At 38.6% G+C, this 24133-nt stretch overlaps 1 protein-coding gene across 1 annotated transcript in view; it reads right to left on the reverse strand.

Annotated features, from left to right (window-relative positions):
• The window catches only part of ANK2 (ankyrin 2, neuronal), a gene marked incomplete at its 3' end in the record, with an annotated part of 130717 nt that overhangs the window by 25879 nt on the left and 80705 nt on the right, over positions 1–24133 (reverse strand). Inside the window, exons 23-26 of the mRNA XM_010153912.1 lie at positions 18935–19007; positions 7358–7502; positions 2027–2129; positions 1303–1406 (exon numbers count right to left, since the gene is read on the reverse strand). Of these exons, the coding sequence (XP_010152214.1) occupies positions 1303–1406; positions 2027–2129; positions 7358–7502; positions 18935–19007 (425 nt within the window). The remainder of the gene's footprint in view (positions 1–1302; positions 1407–2026; positions 2130–7357; positions 7503–18934; positions 19008–24133) is intronic.

Consider the following 24133-nt stretch of genomic DNA (forward strand, 5'->3'; position numbering starts at 1 on the left):
GAAATAAATGCCACTCTTTGAGCAAGTATTTAGTTCATTCTCTGCAACCACTGGAAAGACCTACCTTTCTGAAAGTGAAAAGTAATACATCCTTTGGAAAAAGTCTGTAAACTATTCAGGGTTAGAATCAACCACCAAAACAATTTTAAAGCTTACATATTGACATATATATAAACACATACATACTGTACACATCAAGTATTTTCCTTTAACTTGTTAGTTTTAGAGGTCAAGAAAAGCAAATCCAAACAACACTGGTCACAGCCAAATATCCTGCTACCAGCTAACGAGCTTCTCATATATGTCACAAATCAGTCAGTTTGTGATTGCAGTTATGACAATAGGGTTCCTCTTCTATACCTGGACTGCCTGTCATTCCAAATGGGACTCCAATGTTATTTTTTGAAAGATAAGGACTGTAAGATTGTGGCAAACTCATTTGAGATTAAGAACAACAAAATCTTTCTCCTCGGGATGTGCAGCCATGCTGTGTACAATCCAGCTTCACAGAAATTAAATGCTTTTGTATGACATCAGTTTCTTACGAATTCATCTGCACATGCCTCATCAAGTCTGATGGCAGGACACAAGTGTAGAATTCAGTGTAAAGAATAAAATAACTTAAAACACAGTAAGTAAGAGCATTAAAACAAGTGCACTCGCAGATTTTGAGGCCAGCCAGGATAAGCTTTGCAAGTAAGAATTTGACCAGGACTGTATTCTGACCTGTCTTAACTCCATTGCAATGAGCTTGCCTAAATGCAAATGCTTACAGAGTCAGTTGTGAGAATACATGCACACAGTAGCCAAACATGTGTAAAGCACATGATGTTCAGGCTGCTTCTCTATTACACGGTTCATGTAATTTACAATCCTTAGTTTCTTTTTTTAGTTATCATGACAAACACTAGAGTTGGTGCTTACCTAAGCTACTTCACTGGCATAGAAGTACTCACCATCTGGAGTGATTAGGCCCTAGGTCTCAATTATTACTAACTTTAAAAAGGCACTGTATTTATTTTTCCATAAAATTCACACAGATGTGTGTGTGTATGTGTCAAGTATCTCATTCATTCCTCTTGAATTTGACTGATCGCTCACTGGCATCAATTCACTGACTTGCAGTGATTTCAGTGTATGGGCTTGCTTGACTGTCAGAGCTTAAGAGATAATAACAATTTATTCACAGCTCTAGGAGGCAATGAATTAAAATTAACTCCCAGTTAAGCATTAGTTGAAGCTGTTGCTACTGCAGGTATTTTGTTTCTCTGTTTTTCATATAATGTTAATTGATACACTCACCCTGAATGAATAGGGCTGGAAGAAAGAGCCACGTTGTCCAAGTTTTCAGGGCCCCAGCTTAAGCGATACGAATTCCTTTCAGCTTCTTTGGCCAGAGTTGTTACCTTGGTAAGCAAAAAAAGCTCCTTTTTACTACAACAAAATCAATGAATCAACCAAACAATAAGATATATTTCGCATAGTAATACCTAAAGCATTTAAACTTTTTTAAAAACGAACAAACAAAAACCCAAACCAAAGAAGTAACAATATCATTAAGATATTAGAGACCCCTTTTATAACATTTTCTACTTGTAATCATACATTAGTGGTCCCAGTGAAATGAATGCTGTCATTTACCGCTGTGGCATTTCCTAAATCTCTTTCTTTTTAAGTACAAGCATGCTTCAGGATAGTATCTTTGAGGACAATGGCCTTGAGTTTATTAGATAACTTGAATATTTAGATCAATGGCTGTTAGCATCATTCAAAAACCAGTTAAAATTGAGATGATTGTAAAGACAGTCCCTGTACTATAATCACAGAGCTTATCCATTTATTTTGCCATAGAGTTTAGTATTGGACTGCAGAATATGCCATTAAATGTCAGTGAAAATTAGAGAGATTTATATTAAGATAAATAAAGCAGCATACACAACACTGTAACATCCAGACAATCTAAACTGTAACCTTGTTATATTTCCATATTTATCCAACCAGTAAGTGAAGGTAAGAATTTGCTTACCTGCTGGCTGGGGATGACAACCGTATCGTCAATCATGGCACTGTCCCTCAGGTAGGAGGCATGGCTCAGCGTGTGGGACCTGTCTGAACTGAAGGATCGCAGGCTGGTAGGTTGGTAGGATGCCATAGCAATATATCAGCAGTACAGATGATGTTGTAAAGGTGTCATGATAGATCGAGTGGGAGAATGAAAAAAGCGTGCTATTAGCAATATGATGCAGCTTCCAGGGGGAGTAGATAATAGTCACGGAAGGAAAAACAGAGCTTTACAAATCTGAGTTATGCTATCTTTCTCACTCAGTGCCACAAAGCCTTTTGACTGACTGACTTGCTTCAAAATGCAGAACACAAAGGTTAATCTAGATTACAGTTTATTTTAAACTCACGGATACTTTATACTTGGCTTTGTGGCATGATAGTTTCCTTATAATAAAGAGCATGAATTTTTTTTAAGTAAGTCTTTTTGGAGAAGTTCTTTCCTGCTACGTCACACAACCAAACCACTATGGAAAATGACAACGCTAACGTCTGAAGAAAAGCTGAAATTACTCTTTCTGAAGCTTTGTTATGCTCTACTCTCTCTCCTTGAAACTATAATTAAGCTTGATATTGTCCCCTGGAAGGTACACGCAGCAAGGTGAGTTGTGGCCAGCCGCAAGCTCCTGCGTAAACCAGAATTTTTCCTCTGTGTGCCAACAGCATCTTTAGAGAGGCAGCCCAAATGTGAGCACTCTTTTCTTTGTAAGCATACACAGCTCTACAGAAAACCGGTTGCTGTAGCAATGAGAGATGCAAGGCAGTAAATAAGCTGCTTCCAAGCACTGGCTCAGAACGTAACTGCAGTACCCACTAGCAAAAAGCAAAAAAAAAAAGACAAGTAAGACACCACAGAAGGACGTACTGAGGTAAATGGGATTTCTGCTACCAAAGAGCACTAGTCTTGTCCTTTAAATACTTACTAGCAGTAGTATTACAATAAGGGTTTTTAAAAACAAAGTAACCACCTTCAGATGCTGCCTGTGTACTCTGTGATGTTCTATATCTTGAGGAACATAGTACATATACTGAACTGAAGGAAGCAGTTTTATTTTCGTGGCTTACACATCCATGAGTAGTACTCACAATGACTAACACTGGATCAGAACAATAGGCCATTTATCTAGATACGTAGACTTTGAAGGGATAATTCATTTTCAGCAGTTAGCGGCAAAAAAGTCATGTGTACATTATGGACAAGGGATTCAAGTGCTTTAAATGCAAATCTTGTTGGAAATCTTTTTTTACCCTCTGATTCAGACTAGTCATCCTTTTTTAACAATAGCTACATTCACTCAATGATTTTTTGATCAATTTTTAGAAGCAAATGCTTATTTTATTAGAAATATATGATATACATACACTGAAGAATAATCAATGCTGTTGACCATTGACTTATGCCAATGGCCTATTTAGCATACTAGATGGATCATACAAAACTGAAAGCAAGCATTGGTAATACACAAGTATCAACCTTAGGGAAATCTTGAGAAAAAAACCAAACCAACAATAAAGAATCTCTCTTACATGCCATGAAAAGTGAAAAAGGTGAGGCATGTATGTCTGGTATTATTGGAATTATGCATTTCTGGAATAAAATTCTGATTCCATTAAAACAACAAACAAAATTTCAATAGGGATAGAAATTCACCCAAGCTCTGCATAGACCATTTCAGAAAAATTATGAAAGGGAATCTCAAGAGTATTTTGGTTAAACACTTTAGTGTCAGCTGGGTAGGCAGAGTACACCTTGCTTGTTTGTAACAGGAGCACTTCAGTGAACATTTGTTCTTTGGTTGAAAAATAAGCCTCAGTAGCAGACTCCATTTGCCATCATTATCCTTTATTTATTTCAACGTTTGACACTTTCAGAACTGCTTTGCTGTGCCACGCAGTGCTTGTACGAGTTCACCATCCAAGCTGCAGGTTCTGCTATTCAGCTAATGTCATGTCCTGCATAGATACCGAATGAAAGGAAGTATGTACTACATTTGACTCGTTCTCTCTATGGTGATTTTGTCCATATTCTCCTGCAAGTACCTGGCACTGCTACTACCACCTCGACCAGAAGCCTAGTACACTATGTAGTACCTGTATGTAAGCTCCTCCAGTAAATATCCAACACACTGAGGGTATGGAATTTATCTACAGGCAAGGTGTGCACAAGCGTGATTGAGGCCTGCAATACATTAGAAGTTTAAATTTCCTACTACACTAAATTTCAAAACTAGTGTTGAGGTGACACTGCCCCACTTCTGTGCACTGTACCAGCTAAATGAAGAGCAAACCAGTAGTTAAAAGGTCTGTGCTTCTGAGACTTAGAAATAAAGATATTAACTAAAACAACAGTCCAGTTACGGAGGTGTAGTGGCACTGAACAGAACCTATTAATATTGTAATAAGTTTTCAGGAATCCTGTAAAAAAAAGTAAACCTAAATCACAGAGACAAAACTAATGTCTACATACAGATTCTTTCCAAATCTGGTTGATAAATATTAAGTCACAGGGGCTGTGGGGTCAACAGCACACTACTCGGCCCCAGAGACTGAACTGTGGAACCCAGGAATGCTACAAAGCTCCTGAACATAAGAGTGTGTCTTGCCTGTGTTAGCTAATGCACCAGCATGTATCACCCACCTCCTCTAAGCCCCGAATAAAGCCCAGGTGGTATCCAGAAAATCAGATCAGCATACTCTAGCTGAGTTTCTAATCTGGATGGCTGGGAGACCTTGTTGCAGTACACGTCCACTTGCCATCCTAGACAGAGCTCTAGCAATCCCTGGTCCATTTGAGTGAATCTCTCATTGCAGGAAGTATATGTCATTTCAGAAGCTGGGAAAAGAACCTGGTACCATTGAAAACTGTATAAATCAGCCTTGAAAACATTTCTCTATTTAAAGACTGAAAGCCTTCCTCACGCCTGCCATAGACCAGTAAGGTGGAAGGGCCTTATACAACAGAGTCTTCTCAAATACTGGTGATGGCTCAAATCAGTTCTGGCTCTCAAAATCCAGAGGGACAATTCAGGCAGTGTAGTCCATTCTCCCTATTTTTTATGCTACCACTGTTTCTCCACAAAGAGAAGGAAAACAACTAACCTTCCCAGCAGCGTGGTGACAGAAGGACAGCTACCAGCTGTTCTGATTTAGTGCAGCTTCCCTGATCCTTCCTAACAGCATCTGTACAGGAATCAGCGAAGCTTCTCTGGGACAGAGGCTATGTCATACTGTGACCTTTCCAGAAGGAGGGTACTGTTGGATCAGTATTCACTACTACCTATCATGCTCATTTGAGACTATAACTATCTCCCACAGCACTGCTGTTCCTCTGGTTCTCCAAATCAACTTTCCAGCATACAAGCAGGCCTCCAAAATGGATGAGCAGCGACAGGTGCCATCAAAGGATAGAGAGACAACATGTTTTCATGCTATGTAATACCTACCTGGGCATGGTGCTAATGAAAGCATATGAAAAAGAATGAAGGGGAGAGAGAAATAAAATAAACAGCAAAGATGGTTACAAAAGAAAAAGATATGTTTTTAAATCAAATTGTTTAATGCATAAGATTACATGAGTCTAACCTGTTAATGCTATTTTGCTTTACTGAATTTCTTGAAAAACCAAAGCCAGTATAGTGCAATGAAAATCACATTAAAGAAAAAGCAAAGTAATTTAAGCAGTCTCTGTGGAAATTCTTACAACCAGTAACCTGGCAGTGACAGAAAAGGAGACCATGGAGTTAGAAAGATGCATATTTTTCTTTCATTTTTTCTCCCTTTGTAATTTTGCTTCATTTCAATACTATCGCGTTTGACGCAGGATGTGAAATAATTTTCATACAACACAAAATAAACCACATCAATTACATGCCAGCGAAAATCTACTGAAATCCATTTTCAGTATTCAAAAGCTAAAATATTCTAAATGGGAGCAGAAAGTAGCTTAACACTTGCCTGCACGATCATTTCTATACAACATGTTGAAATGTAAAAAAACCCCAAACTTTGTCACCACTGAAATCGTGTGATACAAGGGTGCAATTTTTAAGCATTCTCATGTAGTTAATAAACATCCTCTGAGACTTAAAAACCACGCAGTCACTTTGTTTTCAGTGGATTCACTGGAGCTGTCTAAAAACCAACAAAGACTCCAAGCTTCTAAGACCTGAATGATGAGAGATTTACACACGCTGTGAGGCAAACCAAACTGTTTCCTGACATCTTTTGTTGCAGCAGCAACAGAACGGATCCTGCTGATTTCACTGAGCTTCGGAAATGCTGCCAGAATACCAATCAGGACTGGAAAATGAGGCAGGTTAAAAATTTGTTGCCAAGATCAACTATTTTTTCTTTTTCCCCTTTTGGTGATCCCCAGTTCTAAAGGCAGTAAGTCTGGAGACATCACTGATTTACACTAGCTGTTGTCTTTTTGAAACAGGGATGCCTGGGTAGTCTATTCTAAACTAGAACTGTAAGTGTTGATCTTCCAGTTCGAGTCTACACTTATGCTCTCATTCTGAAAAGGGAACTCTGTATTTTTTGTAGACTGTAGTGACAATCTCTAAAAAAAAAAAAGAAAAAGAAAAAGAAAAAGTGTGGCATTATTACTCCACAAATACCTCTAGGCTTAAGTTAAGACTGAACACATATCCTTTTTCCTAACTTTTTTTTTTAATTTATTTACAACCTACTGTGCTGTGCCAATAGGAGGAAAATGATTCTCTTTCCTGTTAATTCAACCATGATGAAACAGAGTCAATGAGCTTGCTGACAATATCCACTTGCAATCTAATGCAGAATGACCAAGTCTGTTGCTCATTTCCTTCTATCTATAGCCAGAAAACTTCTCTAAACAGTCGCCTCACCTAATGCTAAAACACCCTGTCCCCCTACCCACCCATCCCCTGACTCATGACCATGAGGAGACGGGGACAATTCATAAGCCCCTTCCATGACAGCTAGACTCTTCTTTCTCTGTCTGACCACAAAGACAATAAAGCAAGCCATGCTTTTTCAGGAACCAAATAAGAAACACAAAGTCTTCACTAGAGTCTGAGGACAGTATTAGTGCCAAATGTATTAATTTCTGGACCGGTCAGGACATATTCCTCCCAATCTTCCTCCTACAAAGTGGACATACCTACGCTTCCTCCTACACTGACATACCTAACCAAGAAACGTTGACAAGTGCATTCCATGTCTCCCTTAAGATAAAGACCCCAAGAAATGGATTTCACACATTTATAACCAAACGTGCAAAATTACTGTAAAAAAAGATATGCGTCCAGGTAAATACCTGTCAGATCGTCCTCCTTCCAAGCTGTACCTTAGGTAGTTCATACCATCTAAGAACTGGCTGCTTGGCAGAGAGTCATCTCCTAGTTCTCTGAGGTCTTCTGGCCTAAGGTATTCTCCTCCATCTCCTGTCATTGTGTCATCACCTTTAAAGCAATCACAGAAGGGATAGAGATAAGCACACGCACAAGTTTGATTTCATTTACGTGTTTGGATCTAACAGCTGGATGGCACAATAAACAGGAAGGCACTTTCTACTCAGGAAACACTGCAAACCACAAGCAGTTAATGCATTTAATGAAACTGGCTCATCAAGCAAAAGTTAAAAAGAAATCCATGTGATTAATCAAATAAATTGAATTTTTGCTGTTGCACATGGTGGTAAGGGGCAAATTTCTTTGCTACTCTCTAAAGCATGCTCTCCCTGTTCCTTTATCCATTTTAGCTCTCTGGTCACAGCTATACTGCATCACAGCCTGACAGTTTATGATTAAATGTCACCTCTTACTTGACTGTAAGCCACGTGTTTTCATCTGAAAAGGTGTTTTCTGCGGCCTTAGACCTGACACTGGCAAACCTAATTTAAACTCTCCATTGTCCAAACTCCACATCATATGAGGCCGTCTCACCCATGTTCCAACATCCTTCTGTGATCAGCACAAACATTCTTATTTCTAAAACACACCAATATCCCAAAACTGGAAATAAGCTCACATGCATAGATGGTAAGGATCATTAATCAGAGAAGTATTTCATAATGAATGAAAGCCTAAATGGTCATTGGTTATCTGACATAGCAACGTTTTTGCATATACTCTGAATAACAGGGTTTGGGGAGGTTTTTTTAGGTCCAAAATCATTTTCCCCAGGAAATTCTGGCTATATGAAGTCACAGTTTGCTTTTCCCCAGCAGACTAACAAAACAGATTACATTGCCAAGCAACATGTAGATATTTCTTTTCATTCCCATTTGCAACACGGTTTCTCCCCGCAGTTTCTGCCTGGAGATTCCAGCCACTTTCCCAATGGTTAATTACTGTGGTATAAGCCTGCCAGAGGCTTGGCGTGGCCCACAGGAGCGCACAACATGACCCTAGGCCACCGATACCTTGAAACTTTCTCATTTTCTAAGCTGAATGGGCAAATGTCGAGAACCTGAAGCTCAGTTACATGAAGGAGACTGGAGCTGTTATAGAGGAACAGTCTTCAGGGACTATGTGTTCCAGCTGCAGTAATTCACCCTGATACGCTGAGAAACACGAAGGATTGTAAAGGTTAGGTAAGGGGTATCCATGCTGTTTCAAACAGAATTAATGTGGGCATCTGGACAGTTGCCACTTGTGTGATTTAAAGTCTTAATAAAGCAAAATTGCAAAAAAACAATTATTGTTACTGCTGTTATTTCTGGTAGAGCATCTTCCCTGCAAAACATTACTGGTATTACAAGCTACAGGAGTAGTGCTCACTACTAAAGGAAGAAATCTTGATATTTGCTTTCATGAAACAAATCAAGCTAGTTTTTCTAGCCTGACATTTCAACTAATAAATAAATAATTTATAATTTGTCACCTAAAACTAAGTAACCTTTGGAAGTTTAAAATTTTTTTTTTTTTTGTATACACAAATCTTACATGTAAAAATGAAGCCTCAATCTTTTCAGTATAACAACAAAAGCTTTTGAAAATTCCATCTGCCCACATTAAGAGGGAGAAACTGGGCACAGTTTCACAGAAAACAATAAGATGCATTTAATCATTGCATGTTTCCTGTCTTCTGACAGATGATGCCTCCTGTTTCCTGGGAATGTCTCATTATAAAGCATGGGGCTTAATGAAAACTTGGAAGATATTAAGGCACTGCTGTTAATCAAACAGTAAAAGGAATTTCAAGTTATATTTCAAATAAACTAGATATTTATAATCATGCCAGACATTCCGTCTATAATAGACACAAAGGCCAAATCTTCACCACTTTTATCACACACACATACTTTAAAAAAACCATCGAAGCTCTACTCTTATTTCAGCTTTGGCCTCACATCTGAGAGTTGTCAATAATGGGACTAAGTAACACTAGCTGTTTTATGTGATGCGAACATCTGCAAACAGTAACAAGACTATCCATGAATATTTTACAATGTCTTTAGAACACTTATCTGTTGGTAACGCAGCTTACTTGCTAGCATACTAGTCTTGAGTAACTGAAATAGAGTTTAAAGTCACTCCCTGCCAACCCCTTGTGTCCTTCCATCTTTCCTTAATGAGATGAATTCCCAAAACAAGCAACGACTCCTAATATATGAAGGGGGGAAAAATGTATTAATTCTAAATGACCATGTAGCAACATAACATTTATTACAACTATGGTTACCCGAGTGTCTTAATTCCTGCTTTGCAGGAAAATTGCACACACACAAAGGGAATTATTCTGCCTTGGTGTAACGAGCACTCATTCAGCCTGCCAGTAATACTGTGTTGTCATTAAAAGACCTAACACAGCTACATTCTTGAGTCTCAGTCAATTCAAATGTGTATAGACGTTACCTGCTGAGAAGAAAATACATATTCAGGTGACCATGAGCATCTTCACATAGCAAATCTTACCAGATGGTAGTTTTGTGGTGGTATAAGAACTTACCCTTTTAAATTATGCTAGGAATTATTCAATTGCCATCGCATTCCCCATCAAATTAGTGACAGTAATGTTTTCACCACTTACTGAGCAGTTTGTGACAAATACAACCCTTGACTTTGATGAACCATGATTTGCAGTGGCCATCTATGAACTTAAAGGTGGATTTCCACGAGTTACCTACTGAGTGATTTATCTTCGGTTTACTTGAAAGAACACCTTCGTTTCTTCAGTGGTAGCAACAGACTTTCAGGGGTTTACCTGACAGAGGAAAACACACTACAAAACACTGTGCGACCTTGCACCATTCCCTAGCTGAAGCATTCCTGTTCAGTCTTGGCCTCATCACTGCTACTGCCCATCTCTCAAATAGCTCTAAAAGTTTTGCCCAGATCTGTAATTCTGAACAACATGATCTTCTTTAGTACAGGTTTGAAAGGAAATAAAATGCAGGAAGGAAGTATCAAGTATTTGGACTCAAAAGAAACACTGGGGTTTTTCTGGTAAGGACACTGAAACAAGTAGTAAAAAAATTACAGTCCCCAAACCCAAGAATCTATTTAGATTTAAATAAAAAGTGGCCAATAGCTGAGTCCCTGCAATTGCTGCTGCTATTATTTTTGTTTTGCAGAGTGTAAATAACTCCCAATGCAATGGTTTGCTTTTTCAGCGTGCAACACACAAAGCATCCTGGTCCCACTGCACTCTCAGCAATGATCTGATTAGCCCATCAATCTGTTTCCACTGGCCAAACTAATGCCCAGGCACAAGATGCAAGACCCCCCAAAAGCATACATTTTACACAGGTTGGCAACATGTGGTTTGTTCTTTTCTCCTCAGAAGGGGGATAGAAAAAAGCAATTGAAGGAGAGAGATCACTTGAAGCAGGGAGAAGGAATCACAGTGACAGCATAAGCTTAGTGGGTTCCAGGCCTGTTACTAGGAAAAATGAGAAGGAGATAGGGACCTGCAAAACAAGGTGCTAAATATTTCTATGAGGTGTCGCCCACCTACAGAAACTATTAAATTGAGTGGCCTCTTCTGCAAAACTGGAGACGCAGCACTTTCAGGATTGGGAAACCATTGAAACTGGATGCCAGAACTGATGTTGCTGAACTTTACTTCTTGCTTTTCTTAAATTCTACAAGAGGGAGTGGTACATCCTACCTATGTAACTGAGTAAATCAAGGAATCGTGAACCACTTGGAGATCAAAAACATGTTTTAAATGCAAAGCACCATTTACAAAGCAGCAGCTTTGAGGCACCCGGCCACATGCAATTCTCAGCTTCACAGATCAGTACTGGCTCACAGGAGAAGTGTTTCATTAATATTTCTAAATCAGCCTAGCTTTTTTTCCAGAGATTATCCTCTGATATCAGGGAGCTATGCAAATGTTTGATCAAAAAAGCAGTTTTACCACACCATTCTGGATATGCATCTACAGAGTCAACTCATTTAGGGAAGCCTCAACAAAGGCAGTTCCTACCATTCCTATAGTTCTGCTACATAAGTGAAATGCAAAATAAAACTGCCATATGAGAATTGCTCTGGAATTGTTTCTCACAAAAACATAGGCAAAATTAAAAAAAAAACCCACCAAACAACCAAACCATAACAAAACAAAAAAACTGAGAGAGGGCTGTGATAGAAAATGCCAGAAATTGCTTTTACTAGAAGATTTTAAAGCCAGATACAATGACGGGAGTTTGCCAAAATTACTGTTTTCTCTGCAGCATGCAGATAAGTCTACAGCTCCCCACATAAGTGCTGCATAAAAGTAACAGATGGAGAACGGACAGCTATGGCAAGTGCAATTTTTTATGGAATATGTAAGTCCTGAAGCATCTTTAAGGGAATGTATAATGCAGAGTTTCTCTGACACCTTCCTTGGATATCCTCAGTTCCCTCAAGTCAATCATCTATTTAATGGCCCCCACACACACAAAGTTTCCCTAAACTACAGCTTGGCTAATGCTTTGAATTTCATTATTTTTAGCCAGTGAGGAAAGCAGGGTTTCATGTATGGTTTCATATGTTGGCACATGACTTAACATGAACCATCATGTCAGCTATTAGTAGCTCAGTGCAGCACTTGCAGAAACACTGAAGGTGCAGCAAATGAAAAGAAAAAAATCTGCATGTCTACCCTCCAGGATCTGTGGGGACAGCAAGACACCTTGACTTTGTTTTCTCGCAAATTAACCTGCTGAAAAGTGAATCCCAGCCTTTTGCAGGTGGCTACTGTGGTGTTTATAAAGCTGTTAGTTGGATCTAGGCAACAAAGAAAAAAAGCACTGCCTTTCAGCGATTGGACAAGAACAAACTATCCCCATCTCCCTTAGCCACAGAAGCCTTGGATGGTCAGTGACACCAACTGGCATGCTGAAATCGAAGATGTGGTGGAGCTACTATGCCATGTACAGTCAAACTGGGACTTGAATGAGTTCTCGGGATTGTTTTAAGAGGAGCAATACAGCAGATCCCACAAATAATTCTGGGCAGGAAATGACATTAAAAGAACATAATGGGAAAGTGATGGAGAACTGATTTAGCTCTTTTATTTTTTCAGAATGCTGATTTCTTTTCATGGAAGAGGAAAATATACCCTAAGCTGGGTAAATATTTCCTATGCAATAAGAATTCCCTCACAAGATGAAACACACTGGGCACTAAGGAAGGAAAGCTTGGTCCACTGCAGGTATCTCTGACTCCTGGCACACCTGCTAACCAAGACTCTGCATGCATTGGAATGAAAGAGGGGGAAAAAAAGTCTTATCCTTCTCCCCAAGGATACACAGTATTTACTAATTTTGCCTTTGTGACACTCACATGGAAAATACTGCTCTTTTAGGTAGGTAGCACTTTTTAAAATATTTGTAAAATGTTACGTACTGCCACACAAGTCATCTTTCACAGCCATGTTGTTCCAGGGAACAACAGCTGAAGACGCCTGCTGCCCATGGAATGGGTAACGCTCCTCTCACTGGGAGAGCTCACTTTGCCTACAAAATACCTGTAAGTACTGTCAGCAGATGTAAAATATTTAGCTAATTAAGGCTAATGTAAAATTGACAGTTTTCATCTATCATTTTATCTATTTTTATCTATCATGACTGGGAGTAATATCCAGCTTCAGATCAGATGGATGACTAGTCAAAAATACACTTCCCCTTTTTAGCATGCCAATTATGATTTACTTTAATGAACCAACTATTGTAGGTCCCCCATACAGCTTCAACCTCTGAAAAAAATATTTCAGTGCTCAACACGGTGCATAAAATAACAATTCAGGAAATAAGGTATAAGTAAATACAATAGTGTCTCCTGGTAATGCCCATGCAATAGTCCTTCTTTGCACTAACAGGAGTATGTCTGTAGGTTGAGTCATGGCTACACGTCACTGACATAATTTGTTACCGCTAATCTGGTCAATCGTACTTTTTGTCAACAACACCAATGCAAATGAAAACCAGCAGTTTCCTTAAAACTTTTGCCAAAAATTTTGCAGCCTAACCACAATTTCCTATTTTTCACTACTAAAATGTTAAGTGAGTAATCTTTAGCAATTCTACCCCAACAAAAATAAAATAATTTAATTTCTTTCCAATGATAATACCACTTTTTTTTTTTTTAAAGCTATATTCTCTGTGCAAGAATTCAATGAAACAATCCTAGTAAGACTTTTTATAACTTTGTTTTTTCACACTCCTAGCAGCAATGCCAATAAAATTATGAGAGAAAAAGTGAGCATCTAATCATTAAGAACCTTCTGTGTTAACGACACAGGAGTAAAAAAAAAAAGGGCAACCAATTTTCAGATTTACTTTTGCATTTACCCATCTGGGCTGCGTGCACTGCGTGCTTATCAAAGTGCAAGCTGCAGTTAGCACCAATATGAAGTGATACACTGTGACAAGAGAATATTCAATTAGAAGAAAGAAAAAAAGAAACTCCCATTTTCCTCAGGAAAAAAAAAAAGAGAGAGAGAAGAAAATATATGTAATAACTCAACAATATCATATAAACAAAAGTAACTTTCCAGAGAAGACTCTCCCTTCATCTTGGATGACCTTGTTAGAATGTACTAACAAGAAACTCTTTCCATAACAAACCTTACAGGGCAGCTAAAGCATACCAACTTCTAGGAAATGGGAGATAGGCATTGGCTTATTTTCTGTGCAGGTTATCACAAGCAAAGTTTTAAGAATCAACTCTTATTCACCAGCTATTTCTTTCTGAGCACAGATTTTGTTTTGTTAAAGAAAGCTTCAGTTAAATTTTCAATACATAGCTTTTGATTCACTTCTGTAAACCCACAATCTTTGGCTACCTTTTATGCTACTGTTATAAGATGCTTAATTTAGAGTGTGAATTAATTCAGCGGTGTTATTCTGAATTTACAGTAGTTCAAAGCGCAGCAACAGCAACTTGCTTAAGTCTAACCAAGAACAGTTACTGGCTGCAACTTTAACTTGCAGGCTTAATTAAGGGAAATAATTCCTTAAATCTTCCAACTAATTAAACCACTACTTCAGTGGGATTATGTGAGTGTACAACAGCAGTGAATTCACAGATTTAACTGCTCATTCTCACACATATGCCATAGTATTAACGTACTCTAAGGCCACGTGTGGAGGCACTCCAGAAATTCAGTCTTATTTTAGCACTGTTTACTGCTGTTACGCATGCTACTAAGGAATACTGCGTGCTTATCAAAGTGCAAGCTGCAGTTAGCACCAATATGAAGTGATACACTGTGACAAGAGAATATTCATGTGTATCATTGTCATTTAATAATAACAACATTCATAACAATAACTAGGTGGCCAGTCAGCTCCAGGCAAGCAGTTACAAAGGTAGGTAAACAGACACATGTGGCATTTTCTTCACAGCTCCCAGCACGCCAGGCAAAACAGCTTGCCATTATCCCTAGAAGACCGAGATAATTGGAGTGACTTCCACAGAGTCATTTAGGAATCATCAGCAGTACCAGAAATAAATTCCTGAACCCTACTGGAATGCCTGTCTGTGAGAGCAAAAACGCAACAATCTGACACTGGGTCATTACCTTACGTAGGCGTTAATGCATATTTTATTTTATAAATTATTTAAGGACATGTGATGCTGCTGCTTCCATGTTTAGAAACACTTCAGTAAAGCCAATGTCCTAATTACCTTCTTTTTAAGATGACCTCATTATTTGTAATTTTATTTTAAAGAAACAAAAACCAAGCCAACATCAACCAGGCAGAGTATCGTCTCTTTAGCAACTTTTAGACAAGCATCCCCCATGAAAGAGACAATTTCTGTTCTTCAGATATTGTGATTCCAACTGATTTTTGAGACTCCATTGTCTATTTGCACAAGATCATTCGCTTAGCATCGTCTCCCCCATTCTCTGCAATTGAAATGTGAGTATTAGTTACGGTGTGCTGTGAGCTGACCGTTGTGGTAGCCATCTCAGGGGCATGCTGTTTCCGACAACGCTGTCTCACCTTCCACTTCAGCCTTTCTACTCTCTTCTGCCTGCAAAAGTAGTCTGGCTGACATGTAACTTGCCAGAACCCAGACATTAATTTTCAGAGAGATCAGTTCTCTGGGTTGGTTCACCACATGGTGAAACGTTTGTACTGACATAATGGAGGAAGTGGGAAAGTGTGGATAGAGCTGTGGCGATTTCTTACTGCAGCCAGAACTCAGTCTCAGAGGGTGAAACCAGAGCTTTTGAAAATTGACTGGACTGAAAACAGAGCAGAAGATGAGGAGGCCCAAACCGATAGGAAAGAGAGCTCTTCGACAACCTGTTTTACTGGTTGGTCTTGTTTCCTCTGTATACAGCACGACACTTACTGTACTATTTCTGATGGGAGTCTGTATGGCTTTTTCACCACAAAAATAACACATGGAATCAGTACAGAGGAGCAGCAACATGCTCCTCAATACAATATTCACATATGGGAGAATCATTAAAAAAAAAAAGATTCCTGCCTTTTCAGGATTTTCCTGTGTGTCTACACTCACTCAGCCCTAACAGAAACATCTTCCTGTGCTTAATGTCACTAATTCTGCAGCTGTCACTAAAATACACTTTACAAGCTGCTTTGCAGTCACTGCCCTTTACTGCTGTAAGGATCCCTCAGGTGCAAATTTCTTCTTTTGTGGCAAAAGCTTTAGAGTAGCTGAACTTCGTAGCAATACCAACAGCTAAGCCAGTCACAATGATAAAAATGCACATATTTTTAGTAGAGCTCTATCCACACAAAGCATTTCTGCTGGCATGGATATGTGTTTCAGAAACCACATCACTTAACAGCTAGGCCTGTGGGAAACTGTACTGCAATCCCCATCCTTATGGAGAAGCACTTCTTTTTCTGTTTTGTGAGATCAGGCCATCACCTTCTGAGCAGTGATTGTATTTCTTCTGCACTGTGCACAGTGTTGAGCAAATAACAGTGGTTGATCATCCTTAAAGAGCCTTCATAGTGGACTACAGTTCAAACAGCCAGTAGCAGTAACACACGTGTGCATGTGCATATTTCCGTGATGTATGAATAAACTGCTTAATAAAACCGTGCCGATACATATTTGGCCCTGATGGTCACTAGGCAGTACCAGGCAGTACTCAAAGACTTAACGCCACTGAATATCTGATACCTGTAGGGCCATGTAACAGGCTCACAGCAGATGAAGTAGGATTTGTATATAATCGTGTTTTTGCTAGCCTATGAAGTTTCCTTTTTTTCACTTCTTCCTTCATCCTTTTCCAAAAGTTTATGAATCCAATCTCATGTAGTCTGTTATTGGCAGGGGGGGTTTTCTTTTCCTCTCAATGCACACCTCCTTCCTTTTTGGCAGGGGTGTTTCTCTTGCCCTGACAATGCACACCTGCTTCTGTATTTAACTCTGATACTTATCACCAAAAAAACATAATCTGATTTAAAAAATCAAATGCAATTTTAAATTTAAAAAAATATAATCTGGGTCTGTTCAAAGGAAAGATTTTTCTTTAGGCAAAGTAAAAAGTAAAGAATTGTGAATAATAATACAACTGCTAAACACAGAACCACTGTATGGAAATTAAAGAAGAATTAGTGGGACTCTCAATCCGTCCAAAATGTTTTAAAATAGGCTGCACAGAGCATGACCTTACATACCAAGACAAGCTATTTGATAGATTATATGGTCCTTTATTTTATACTGCTAAGACTGGATGTTACACTTGAAATTGTTTTAGGAATACCAATACTGTATTATTAATGTAACAGCGTATTATTATGCAATAGGACTTCTTCTCAGGCAAAATGCAAAATAGGTATGACCAGTGATGAACAAGCTCTTCAATGGGACCTGAAATACTTATTTGCTCAAGTACTCTTCTTATGTTCACCTTTATAATTATGTAATTACAGCTGGCAGGTTTACATTCATTTATTTCAGAATATGTTGTGTCACTTCAAAGCAGCCAAGAACACAGCATTACAGAAACCTCAATGCTTGTCTCTTGTAAAGACTTCACCATCCCTAAAAGTTTCATCCTCTTTATTAAAGAAGTTTTGCAGTCTCCCTGCCCCCAGCTATTTTAAGATCCTGTGACAAGTACCATCCACGTCAGGAATTTTCGCAACATCCTGAATGTTCTGCCTGTAGAAACGTATTTTACAAGGGCAATGGCATGAAGTGCTTTAACTGTGACCAGCCTGCTTCGCAACCTGCAGCAGGATCACAGAGGCACCCAGCCTTGAGCAGCAGCGTGCCAGGGTACCTATGCCATACCCGCTGGCTGTGGACAAGCAGTAGGTGTCAGATGGCAACAGAAAGCACAGAATGTTAATTCAAAGCACTGGCGAGCATTAGTCATGCTGGATGGCCACAGTAACTTTGGCCAACATATTCAAGATACAGGTAATAAATCTTGGATTTTCTGGCTTGCCTTCTTCCTCCCACCTTTCGGGAAACACATGCAGTCACACTTCAAAAGTAATGAAAAGAAGTCATGTTAGGCACCCAGATAAGGCAAATTCATGTTGCTTCAACACAAAAACATAAAACAAACAATCTGAGTTAAACAAAAGGAGAAAGTTTGTCTTACTCCATGAACTTCTGCTAACAGCACCTGTGCCATTATATACTTCCCCGTCACTGAAGCGTTCATCATCAGAGTGTTTAAAGGCTGCACAACATATAAATTGGTTTGAGAAAAAGGAATACCCTGTATTAATCGTGTAAAAGCAGCAAGACATAGTAGGCTTTGTGGATTTAAAAATGGTTAAATGGCAGTTCAAAAGATTGGGGGAAAATTCAGCAAAGAGAATGTAAGACTGTAAGCAATTTAAAGGTCATTTATCACAATAATTACAGAAGCAGCTGAATGTTTTTCAGATAGAGAAAATATAGCAAAAACATGCCTGAGAGAAATAATTTCACTGATCATGATGCAGCAGAAGACAATTTGAGTTACACTTGTTTGTTTTCGCTTGCAGCTTTGCAAGCATTAAAAAACAAGTACTCTATGGAGCCTAAGCATCATATTTTCGCAGGAGTGTAACTCATTTATCAGCAAAAACCCCATTTCAAAAAGTAATACAAGCAGTTTAGGAACACGAATGCCATTAATTTCCAGTGCCATTTAGAACCACAAATGCATTTGTGTTTGTAAAAGAAAAAAATCCAAACCTGAAACCTGTGTTACTGAATCCCTAGGACTTCTTGAAATTAGTCACTCTACACATCATTTGCATGAAGTAGTAGCAACCCTAAAATGGTCTATGTAAGATACTGCAACATTAATTAACACTGCCAAGAATAACAAAGAGCTTAGAAAATTCTTGCAAATGCACGTATATTTACCAGATGCCACTGTGATTAAAATTTGTAAGAAGTCATCTTGAGCCTATATTACACGTTACATAAGTGATATGGGATAGGAACTTTGCTAAATTGCTCACCTTCTTCATCTGAAACATCCAGGACCTCAGTCATAGTCTCAGGTACATTTAGCTTGTGCTTCTCTGTTACAGTCTGCAAAGACAGAATCATGAATCCTCAAATTAAACACCAAAGAAAGAAGCAAATTTTACAGCAGGATATTTTCACCAGCAACAGCAATGGGATCTGCTGAGGCATTTTGTAATGTGTTTCCCCTCCCCCTAACTGTATATTTCATCTTTACCCCAGAAGCTCCTATTCTCAGTGCTGTATAAAGTAACATTTATTCTGGCAGAAAAGTACAAAAAAGTAAAGACAATGAGCTTGTCAGAGGAATAAATGGAAAGAAAAGAAAGGTCTCAGCAAATTTATTTATAAATGGTGCATGTAGAACAACTCAGCTCAATGTTTCCAAGATGATTTTAAAATGAATTAGGTAATGTCTACAGAAGAGCTTCAGAAAGTTGTATGTGGCATATGGAAGTTATTAAATTGTAAAGCATTTGGAAATGAAGTTATGAATGATGCGAAATTTCTAAACTAAAAAAAGATGTGAAAGATTTACACAGACCACTTGAAACATTTCTTCCCCCCTCAAAGAAGTGAGTACACTGCATATTAATGATATCCTTTTCATAAATCATGCATACATCGGGATGAAAAAAAGTTATTTGAAGATTCTGATAGATTTTGTGCACCTAAAAGTTTACAATATTGTGATACAAGGCACGTATGGACCAAGGATTGCTGGGAGACCACTCTTTAATCTTGAGAACAGAGTAGAACACTGAAAGATCTTTTTTTTTTTAGTATGATTTTGTCTTCCAGAAGGAAACAGCTGTTCAGGTTGCTGAATCAAGAATGGGGACATCCTTTTAACATCAAGATACACGCTGGAGAAAGAGATGAAGAACACGAGAGAAACTGTAGGAAGTGCAAGGTGTGAAAAAATTGCCTGTGGGAAACTCTTCGCTGTGTTATGATACAGGAAACAGAATGCCAAATGCTTAAAAAAGAGCAGAGATCAGAAGAGCATTAGTCACAACAGGAAAAAAAGAAGTTTCCTTGGCTCCACCCAGAGCTGCAGCCAGTCAGCTGAACTGGGGAGCTGCGGAGGGGAGTCAACATATCCCCCTGCAAGGTACGCAGGAGCAGATGTGCCCCTTTGGCAGGGAGAGGGATGCCAGGAGACCACGTGTCTTGTGAAACTCCCACCGAGGTAGTACTTCCCTCCCTGGTGTGGAAGGTGTCTATCAAGTGTAAATTAGCATTAGATGCAGAAGTGGTGAAGGAGCATACAATCTGAAGGATAATTAAAGTCAGCCAAATCCCGAGTCCCTTACGCAATATGCTTTTGGGAAAATGCCCGCTGATATCAAGCAGGGAAGTCAATAGCAGTTTTTCTTGCACAGAACTTAGTAGGTGTTTCCCAATTCTGTTTTACACTTCTCTATTTCTAACAAAGAAAGCATTTAAGACAGCATTTTTGATTATTATAAGATTACTGCGCTTTTACAAATAACAGAGTTACCAACAGCGTAATTACTTTGGAAATTTGTATTAAAAGTCTGCTTTACATTTTTGAAATCTATTTAACTGTGACAGCAGCTTTCAATGCATCCTCCTGAGGCACAAGGAAAGAACAATGCCCTTTGCTTCAAATGGCAATCCCACTTAGGCCTCCTGAACTCACTCTTACCCGTGACTCAAGACAATTAATTATTTCTGTTGCAGTGGTTTTCATAACACGTGTTCTGTGTTGAAAATCAGTTTATATCCACCGAATGCCTTCACCACTATGTCTGACTTTCCCCCCTGCATTTCCATGGCTTTCCTCAGACAGAAATGTCAGGCAGCAGTAGGGTGACAAAGCCAGCGATAACAGACAGGGAGGATGCTATCTATCGTTCAGGTGACGTTGACCTCGTCTCTTCAACAATACAGCAGTAAATTAACAAATACATTGTAAATTAAAGAAAGAATAATAATCACTGACACTGGGCTAAAAGAAATAAACCCAGGTGGAGGGGGCTGTATATTTTCCAAGTGGAAAGCCAATGGTGCCAATTTACTGGCATCATAATTATAACTGCAATTGCAATTGTATCTACACAAAGCGTACTGCAATTTCTTTATTGACAGTTAGTATGTGTCCCACGTAAAATAACTGAAAAGTCAGAGAAAAAAAGCCAAAGGTAGGAGGACATGACCAAATTCTGAAAAAACGGAAAGAAGGGGTCTGCCAAGGAGTCACAAATGCTAGTTTTTGTATATCTACTGTATCACCTAAATTTATGTAAGAAAACCTGGCTCCCAACCTTAGCTTATGTACAAAATCCATTTAATTAGAAGAACAGAGAAGTGAAAAGATGCTACAATACTCTAGTCCACAAGCTAGAGGTACAGAGGTACACTGTCCTTCTATTAAATTAGATCTGCAGACCCTAGTAACTAACGTTTGTTTATCAGGATATCCATAAGTTAGGCTTTTACGGCACCCTATATAATAGCAATCTGGTCTCTGACTAAGGCTCTCAGACATTATTATTTATTTACAGAAAAGTAATGCTATTTTATTTATTTCCTGATTTTCCCTTGAGTCAGAGAAAATTACTACATAATTTAACAACTGAAACAACGTTTGGAAAACAGAATCAAGAGAGCGTGTGTGTGCACGCGCACACATCGCAGAAGAACAAAACATATGCAATGCTATCTCTGCAACACTGAACTCTGCAAGAGTCATTCATTCTACATCAATGCCCAACAGAAGTTGTGAATTAATGTTTTAAATGAACTTTTCATATAATACTAGAATCTTTTTTTAATTGTTAGGCACATTAGAGATGTCAAATACTTTCAAAATTTAAAATCCATATCTAGCCCCATGAAGGGTCCACTTTGAAAATTGCTTGTGCTCAGTGTGTATTTCTCAAAATACACATTGTTTAGTGCTGCTGAGAATTCAATCATATACTTTACTTCAGGCTTCTGTGTTTAAGACTTAGATGGTACGGCCAGATTTTCATCTGGTGGCATAGAATAATTCAGATATATAAATCAGGTATACAAATCTATGTGTGCATTCAGCAGTTACTTACTCAACAGCAGTATACTGTAAACAACCTCAAAGCTCCTTATATATTCCTTTGTCCACCGGAAGACTATGCCTGTTTGTAGAAATACCCCAAAATTTAATTGCATAGCAAACCTTTAGAAGTCTAGCTTACTCTGATTTATTTTCTATTCATCTCTAATCTGTGAGTAAAAATAAGTACAGTTTATTCTCTCTATTGCTTTTTATACATGCTGCTCCACTAATAACAACAGTAATACAAGTAAGAGAAAAAATTGTTCAAAGTTAGACCAAAGGCTTTGGCACTGGAGATCTTTTCCTCATCTCAAATGCCAGTGACTTGAATATCAACAAAGCATTGGCCTGGCTACCATCCTCCATGCATCACTCAGCTACAACCTTAGAGAATGAAGTAGCTATGGTGACAGCACCTTTTTTTCAGTGCTAAATGCTGTAGTCTGGTTTGGCAACACCAACCTCACCATCTGGAGAACTTTACTGCAGGGAGCGTCTGTGAGTGCCTGTTATTTATCCCTCCTTTTTAGGACCTGTTCTAAATTATGTTTAATCAACACTCCCCACCGTGAGCGACACCACCAGAGGTTTATCTTCTATATGACCCTAAGGTACAAGATTCAGACAAATTCATACCTCAAAAATCTGCTGAGTTTATTGAGGGTTCCCACCTGACTTTTAAAAGCAGTGCTTTGTACACAGTTCAAGATTTCAGATTTCTCTTACATGCAAAAGGTCAGCTATGCAAGTAAGGTTCAACACTGGATTCAGACCTAAACCCCAAGCATCTGTATCTGGTAGGGAAGTCCACTGCACTCAAAGTTTAAAGAAACATTTATCCAAACTTAATAACTCACAGGTGCCTTTTTGTAGTTCTATTACAAAGCATCCAATACTCACATATGACAAGGTACAAGGCACCACAGTGCAACACAATGTACAATAGAAAGGAAGTTATATCAGGTGGAAATGGAAAAGGTGTGACAGGACTCAGCATGGAGAACAGCAAAGGTGTCATTTGAGGCTTAAAAAAACTATTATTTTGAAAAGAGCTGAAGTTTCTCAAAAATTTTACCTAGGTTTTATTTTTCCAAGCCTCTGATTAGATACATATGTGTTTATGCATACATGCGTGACATGCTGTATGATTAAACAAGAACACAAAATAAATCACAACAAAAACATACAGTCTTTATTAAGAGACTTCTGGAATTACGTTGGAATTCCTTGTCCAAGCCTGACTCACTCTGATCTTTGCAGGTCATTAATAAATTATGGCTCTGTCTATTTGTAACCTTATGCCACGTTACTTTCATTCCATCTCCCTCAGTTAATATCACAGGGGTTTGCTTTCAGCATGCAACAAAATCCAAATTATTTTCCCATATCTTTACATGAGACTTTGGATTTCTTTTCCTCCTCTAATCCTCTCCCTGACTGAGTAGTGGAGTCTTTTAATTAATATGAGGATTTTTATAGTTCTGAGGTCCTAAATGACATCTAGATAGGTTTTCTAAACTGCTAATCTTTCTTGTTTTTTTAAAAAAAAAAAAAAAAAGTGGGGTAGGGAAGAAAAAAACATGACCTCACAACAGTGTTTCAAGATAAAATGCAGTAATGAAAATTTAAATTCATTTCAGAAATGATGCACTACTTGTAATGTTCTTCCTTCCCACCAACTAACACATTTGTAAATGGGAGGTAAAGGTCCAAGAAGAGAAAATCTTCCCTTCCCAGAGTGTCAGAACATATCTATTTTTCCTGGCTTAAAGCAACAGTACCACCTTGCTGATGAGCAGCACACACTGGTCATAAACCCTGAAGTCAAAATACAGACTAACAAGAGTGTGGAGGACTGAGCACATAGATTCTTTTGTATTTTGGAAAACGAGGATCTATTTGAACTGAAAGTGACTTGAGTCAGAAGATGACTGATGTGGTTCAGAGCCATCTAGTGAGCATCATTAAGCTTGGCACCAGCCCATGGCTGGTACAGTCCGAATGCTAAGAAGTTTGCTGTGGTGTGCTGTGATGGTTGAGCCCCAGCAGATCTCAGAAGTGTGGAAATGTAAGGACAGACTGAAAAGGAGAGGTGAAGAGAGAAACAGATAAACAGGACAGGATCTAA

The sequence above is a fragment of the Eurypyga helias genome, unplaced genomic scaffold, assembly GCF_000690775.1.
Source record: "Eurypyga helias isolate BGI_N326 unplaced genomic scaffold, ASM69077v1 scaffold6356, whole genome shotgun sequence".
Lineage (NCBI taxonomy): Eukaryota > Metazoa > Chordata > Aves > Eurypygiformes > Eurypygidae > Eurypyga > Eurypyga helias.